The sequence below is a fragment of the Glycine max genome, chromosome 14 (genome assembly GCF_000004515.6).
Source record: "Glycine max cultivar Williams 82 chromosome 14, Glycine_max_v4.0, whole genome shotgun sequence".
Lineage (NCBI taxonomy): Eukaryota > Viridiplantae > Streptophyta > Magnoliopsida > Fabales > Fabaceae > Glycine > Glycine max.
In genome coordinates, this window is record NC_038250.2 from 7,610,087 (window position 1) to 7,617,965 (window position 7,879).

Here is a 7,879-nt window from a genome sequence, read left to right on the forward strand (position 1 = left end):
TCTTCACCCTTTCGAACATAACCCGGTGGTTGTTCCACATACACGTCCTCTGTCAATTCTCCGTGAAGAAATGCGCTTTTGACATCTAGTTGATACACATTCCATCCCTTTTGTGCTGCTTGAGCTAAAACCATCCGGATTGTGTCCCACCTTGCTACCGGGGCAAACACTTCGTTGTAGTCAATCCCTTGTTGCTGAGCATAGCCTTTAGCTACTAGTCGGGCTTTGAGCTTATCAACTTCACCATTCTCATTTAACTTGGTTCTAAAAACCATTTCACTCCAATCTTCTTAGCACCTTTGGGCAAAGTTGTAAGCTGCCAGGTTTCATTCTTTTTGATTGCTTCAATCTCCAAATCCATTGCCTTTCTCCATTTCTCATCTCTTTCAGCTTCTTCAAATGAGCTTGGATCTTCATGAGAGGTAAACATTGCAAAATAATCTTCATCATCAGAGATAAACATTGCAAAATAATCTTCATCTTCAGATAATCCTTCACCAGTTTCATAATCCTGCAAGTAGTTGGGTGCTCTTTGACTCCTTCCTTCAGCTGTAGCATGTACAGATGCATCTTCATTAGATGAATCACTTGATGTAGAGGTTGTTGCTTCTGCATCTTGGTCTATAACTCCTGCTGTTTCAGTACCTTCCACAACAGCTTCTTCTTCATTTTCAGAGGAGGCATCCTCACTATCATTACTACCTTCCCAAATCAACACGTCATGCTTCACTTCTTCTGCAGTCCTCCCCCAATTCCAGCCCTTATCCTCTTCAAAACTCACATCTCTGCTGACTATAATTTTTCTTGCAACTGGATCGAACAATCTATAAGCTTTAGATTCATCACTTACCCCAAGCAATACACACTGCAGGCTCTTGTCATCCAGCTTTGTTCTTTTCTGATCAGGTACATGGACATGAGTTAGGCACCCAAATACTTTAAAGTAATCTACTTTAGGTTTGATTCCACTCCACATCTCTTCTGGAGTTTTATCTTTCACTGTCAATGTAGGACTCCTGTTGAGAACATGAACTGTCCATTTTGCAGCTTCTGGCCAAAAAACCTTTGGTACTTGTTTGTCACAAAGCATGCACCGGACCATATTCATAATGGTTCGATTTTTACGCTCCGCTACGCCGTTTTGTTGTGGAGTGTAAGATGTTGTGAGTTGCCTTTTGTTGCTATTGGAGTTGGGAGTAATGGGTCCACAAATGTCAGCATGTACAAGCTGTAATTTATGGGAAGCTCTCCATTGACTCTTCTTTGGAATGACATCTCTATGTTGCTTTCCTACAAAGCATCCAGGGCAACTTTTACTTGAATCTTTGAAAAATGGAAGACCTTTCACCATCTGTTTGTGTTGCAAAGTCCTCAAACCTTTGTAACTCAAGTGTCCAAATCTACGGTGCCACAATTGTGAACTATCTTCAGTAGCTAGTTGTAGAAATGTTGAAGTCTCTTCAAGCACTACACTAGCCAGCAGCACAAACATCCGATTTGCTGTCATTTCTGTTTGCATTATCAATCCTCTTCTAGGGTGGTACAACTTGCATTTCCCATCTTGTATAAGTAAAGCTAGTCCTCTTTCTTGAAGTTGGCCTACACTCAGTAAATTATTTTTCAAATCTGGGACATAGTAAACATCAGTGACTACATGAATTGCACCATTGATCTGAAGTCTGATGTTCCCTTTGCCCAGTACTTCCATTTTTGAATCGTTGCCAAGCTTTACCGAGTGTCTGAAAGCCTCATCAATGGTAGAGAACCACTCCCTATTTCCACACATGTGATTGCTACAACCGGAGTCGAGAAACCAAGTCTCTTCTTGTTGCAAGTTGTCAGCTTCGACAAGAGACATGAGCAGCATCTCTTCTTCTTCATAAATCTCAGCATAGTTTGCACTCTCCTTCCATCTTGGGCATTCGTATTGGAAGTGTCCTAGTTTGTGGCACTTAAAGCACTCCACTGTGGCTTTGTTTGGAGACTGCCTTCCTCTGCCTCTGCCTCGACCCCGACCAAAGCCTCTACCTCTGCCTCTACCTCCATTCTGTTCTTCATGTGAGACCTTCAATGCTTGCTCATCCCTTGTGTCACCACCATGAGAATTCATTCTTTGTTCATGAACCAAAAGGCTGCTTTGAAGCTCATCTACTGTCAGTGAATCCAAGTTGTTGGACTCCTATACTGAGCACACAACATAGTCAAATCTTGAGGTCATAGATCTCAAGATCTTTTCTACAATCATAACTTGAGTTATGTTCTCACCATAAATCTTCATCTTGTTCACAATTGTAAGTGTCCGAGCAAAGTACTCTTCCACTTTTTCTCCTCCTTTCATTTGAAGGACTTCAAATTCCTTCCTCAATGCTTGTAGTTGTGCTCTCTTCACTCTGCTGGTCCCTTGATATTTCTGTTTCATTGAGTCCCAAATGCTCTTTGAACTTCCCTTGTCAAGAATAGTCTCCATGATGTTTCTATCTATGGCCTGGAAGAGATAGTTTTTCGCCTTCAGGTCTTTCAGTTTGTGATCTTCAATTGACTTCCTCTGGGCCTCTGTTGATTGAATCCCCTCAGCTACTGTAGGAATGCCTGTTTCCACCAAATGCCAATACTCTTTTAACCGAAGAAAATTCTCCATGAGCATAGCCCAATGGTCATAATGACCATCAAACTTGGGTATTGCTGGCTGCACAAAGTTGCTACTTTCAGCCGACATTTCTCAGTTTCTCACCGTCTATTTTCTCTCTTTAGGAAGCTGTAGTTCCTATTCTCACTTTATCAGGCCCCTTAATAAAGCTCTGATACCAATTTGTTAGAATAAAAAGGAGAAAATAGCAAAACTACTTGTTTATTAAATTACTGAACGTTGGCTTATATAGCCTTACAAGATAAGAATGAAATGGTGCAGCCCACGTCTGAAAACGTGGTAACAGTTACAAGTAAATCAAATCCTATCCTACTTAATGGGTCCTAACAAATAGGAACTAACTGAACACAACTAAGTCAAATAATAAATCCTAATAATTCCTAACAATAAGCACAAAGGAAAGGAAAATAATTTAAGGGAGAAATTTTTAATTAACCTGGGTTGAAGCGCATAAATACTATCTTTACAGAGAAAACGCTCCTACGAAAATTTGATTGTACTCCTCTCCCAAGATATGACAACCCATTGGTTTCAATCATGTTCAACTAAAGGATTCACGAACCTTTTGAACATAAATGCTCTTGCATATATAGACACAAATCCCGTATGCAACACCGTTGAAAATTAACTTATAAATATCAAAATAAAACATAACAAATTGAATTGATCAATTACAAAAATCTTAAAAAAATAAAAAATCTAATTTTACGTAACAAATTCTAAAATAAATAATTTATTCTATAAAATAAAATTAATATAAATAACATATTTATAAATTTTAAATTATAAAACATATATTTACTAACATATCCTTCTTCTCGTACTGCTTCTCTCCGCTAGACATTGATCCAGTTACTTCACAGAAACACAAGTTAAAGAAAATATCAAACAGAGTCACATATATGCCTTACCATAGAAGCCCAGAAAAAGTTTTTTTTCCCCTTTCTTGTATGATAAAAATTAAGCTCAGTACCTTGCTGTTTATTAATGATTTGGAGAGGGTGTGATTATGATTTCACTATCGTCCTAATTGTATACAAATTGGGTAATAATGAAGTTTTTAATTTTTTTTAATGGTATCACATTTATTCCGAACATTATTTTTTTTATAAAAGCCACTGGTATCCAATGCAGACAATCTGTTCAAACAATGTAAAATAACAATTATAAGTAATAAAGTTCTTCCTTTACTTCATCCATCCACGCATCTGGTAGTTTTACACACAAACAAATAACCTAATTTTATATATTTCCAATTATAAATTTAATATGGTACAACATGACTGAAAATGCAATATCAAATTTCAAACATAACCGCAAAATGCAAAAATTTATCCTTTTTTATATGGTCTGAGAGTTGCTGACTGGGCTCCATAACACCCTGTTTATCTTTAATTATGTGATGCATATACGGTCTAAGCCATGCTGAGCTATGATTATCCAAACAAATTACTAGTGTCGAAATTGCATTAATGCTGTCCATAAATAGCACGTCACTGTACGGTCCCGCCCAAAGTGGGCTCTTATGTCTCTCATCGTCATTTCCATTTTTATAAGAATCAACAAAGAAATGAAGACATCTCATCATAGAGTTGATAGAAAAAAGAAATATGTTCAGGCCTTGGGAAAATGTATTTTTAAAATTTTCAAATATTTTTAAAAATAATTGTCTTTGAAGTAAGTAAATCCAAAAACTCCTTAATGCTCTTAGAATGATATTTTAAGAGTCATGGGTAACATGGTTTGGTGAGGAAGGTTTTGTGTGTTATTATTATTATTATATAGAGGTAGTTAAGAGTTTTCTTAAGAAACTATGCATCAGTCACAAAATTTGTTTTTTAATATTTGATGTAATTACATATTCAAAATTTAAACTTAAAAAAATAATCTTAATCATCTCTTGATCTATATACTCAATAGTGATAATAATGTCATTTGAATCTAAAGTCTTGTGCAAATTATCCAATTTCTTACTATTAAATGAACCCGTGTGGGGGGGGGGGCACTACCCTAAATTATTAGACCCTGAGACATTCATTAGAGGTTGCAACTTGTAAATGGTGTAGGATTTTTCACTAAATGATTTTTTTTACAATTTCAATGCTTCCAAAGATATCCGAAAGATGAAACTTTAAAGAAATTAACTCTATTCTTATATATGTTCCGAATTAGCTTAATGAGCCATGCTTAATCCAAACAAGGGCTACTATAGATGAGAAAACCAAAGCCTTCTCTCACATTGTAGCTTTCAAGAGGAGCCACGCTTTCTTTGCCTACAGCCAAATATACAAAAATGCATTCTCAACAAGCTAAAACTTGCGTATGATTAATGTTAAAATTAAATTGGTAGTGATGGTGGGTGGTGGAATCGAGATAGGCACGTGCTAACCGAATGCCCAATTGAACCTGAGACATGGTGGTAAGGTGAAGTTTATCTGGCTTCAGACGCAGTCCCTTTGCATCCACACACTTGACGTTAGGTAATGTTATTCCCATTTGAGCACGCCTCACCTTCTCTATAAACTTGCCTTCCCCTGATGCAAGTGCTACCTATGTAACAATATTTTACATCCCCACAGTTATTTGTTTAATCTCCTTCATCCATCAACATACCAAACTTGGCAATGAGCATATATGATTGATATTCATGTCAAATCATAGTTTTTCAATTTGTGCATTAAAAGACATATATAGAAAAAAAAGTATGAGAGCAAATTAACCTCTGTTTCAATTTTTATTTTATCCATAAGAATAAAAAATAATTATCAGGAGATTTACAAGTATGTGTTTCATATGCTATTTGTTACCTGTGTCCAGTCTTATTTTAATATTTCATATTTTGACAGCTCATTTCGATATTGAAAAGATTAAAGACCAGTAAATTGTTTTAATGTTTTGTACAATTAAACGAACTGGTATGGATTTTTTTTTGGGTCCATAAAATGGTACGGATTATAAAAAAGTTGTTGCAAGTTGGAGCGATGGCCCATTTACTGAACTGTTGGTTGTCATGATAATTGGCGAATCATTTAAACGAACGGTCATAAATATTTCCTTTGGTATTTATAGTGTGAATATTCATTATACGTATTATTAAAATGGAACTGTAATTCAGATTAAAATACTTCAAAAATTATTTATCCATAAATATGTGTGGTGAAACAGGCTAACGGCTAAAAATTTGAATAGAATGCCTCAGGCCCTAGACTATAGGTAATCACGTTTGTTTGAAATTCGAAGAGGTGTGTCCCCTTTTTGTGTTTTCTAAGGAATTAGGTTAGCTCATAAAAAGACATAAGTGCTATCGCTCGGAATAAAAGAAATTAATCTTTTCTAATATGAATTTTTACGTGACAAATATTATTTGCTCCTGTAAAATAAATTTTGAGCTTATTGTTTAGCATTTATACTTTTTTTTTAAAAAAAATTCACATTATCTTAATATCTTATCATATGAAAGATTTACATGACAAAATCTATTGCTGACAACAAAGTCGTATATATTTGAAAGCATAAAGATGCATCACAAATTGACATGTGTGGCTATAGTTTTTTAAGGATAATAGTTATTTTAAAAATTTTCTATAAAAAAAGTAATAAAAAGGATTAATTTTTTTAGAAAAATTGCATTTAGCTTCCTAAAGCTTTTTTTTTTAATTATATAACATTCACATCTTTAATCTATTATCTATTACTCCATGTGGTTGTTATTATTATAAGACACTTTAAACATTAATCACACAAATAAATAAAAAATAATTAATTCAGCTGATTTTTTTAAAAATATTACTAATATATCAATTACATCCCTATTAATAATCATGAACTTATTATGAGTAATATGAAAATATTAAAGTCCAAGAATATTATGCATTATTATCAATAAAAAAAATACAAATACTTACAATATTTAATAAGCACAACTAATAAAAAAATATTCTATAGAAATTAAAAAGGACCATCAATCCATTTTAAAGTATTGTATCTCTTATAATAAAAACTCGAGAGAGTATTAAATGATTCACAGAAATTCTAAAATATGTTATAAAAAAAATGTCCAACCACGTATCAATTGTACAATGCTTCACTTTTTTTTTTCTTTCATTTGTTGTTCAAAATGCACGGGACCACTCTTAATTTTTTTTAGAAACACAGACATATCCTATATAACAGCAAAGGAGTATGTAGATGAAATGAAAGAAGGAGTATGTATAACTTTATTAAATCCACAAAAGGAATGAGAATAGGAGTAAAAATAGTGTGAATTTCATTTAAAAAGGCATAGAATTCTTCTTAAAAAGAAGTAATTGAATGAAAGGAGAGTTTAATTACCTGGATAACAAGGAGAGAGGGAAGGTTGAGATCGGATCGAAGGTCCATAATAAACCTCTCCATCTTATCCTTATAACCCTCAGCATCTTTTTTTCTCACCGTGTCACTTTCCCCCTGATACCAAAGCACTGCTCGAATCGTGCCACCTCCAATCGCCTGCATCGCGCGTTGTACCAACTCATCGTACAACCTCGTCCCTCGACTCCACTGTCCAATCTTGGTCCCACCCACGGCACAAGGGACAAGGCCCACCAGCCCACCAGCTCCACGGGCTTTGACAACCTCGTTCGCAAATGCCATTCCGGGCCCAACGCCACATGTCTTGCCCACATCGATGTCCGCATGCAGTGGCTCACGCGCCTCCTCCCACTCCAGGCCCGCGCTCAGCCTGAAAACCCACGGGCTGGGCCTGCACTCCTCTGGGACATCACCGTCCCATTTTCCCCCGAAAACCCCTCCTCGTCCTGCCATGTTGCTCTGTCCTGCCAGAATAAATATGTCCCTAGAAACTGCCCCTAAACCTCCACGGGCAGCTACTACCAAAACGCACAAAAACCATGACAAGACCACAATTGAATCCATCTATTTCTTCACAATGCTACACTAATTTATCAACTTATAAAACAAAATAAAAAAATTCTTCTTCGGCTCTCATCTATGCTTGATGAGTGTGGGATAAAAAATCACTCCTAATTAGGTTTCTCGCGTGCTTCATGTGGGGCCCGCATGGAACAAAGCAAGTAATGGTGGATCATAATGTAGGCAACGGAAAATTAATTGATGTCTCCGGAGTTAGTGATGAGTGCATCTAACGTCGCTCTAATTGAGGTGTTACTTTAATTAACTTTAAATAAATCTCTGTCTTGTTGCGATTTCATAGAAGAATTTTTTTTTTTTTTG

At 35.7% G+C, this 7,879-nt stretch overlaps 1 protein-coding gene across 1 annotated transcript; it reads right to left on the reverse strand.

The window, feature by feature from the left end:
• Positions 1 to 4,693: 4,693 nt before the first annotated feature.
• LOC100793278 (probable carbohydrate esterase At4g34215) lies at positions 4,694 to 7,879 on the reverse strand. The gene is made up of 2 exons (XM_003545281.5): positions 6,980 to 7,879; positions 4,694 to 5,197 (listed from the first exon to the last, which is right to left on the reverse strand). Exons 1-2 carry the CDS (start codon positions 7,559 to 7,561, stop codon positions 4,949 to 4,951), a joined length of 831 nt encoding a protein of 276 aa, XP_003545329.1. The 5' UTR covers positions 7,562 to 7,879; the 3' UTR covers positions 4,694 to 4,948.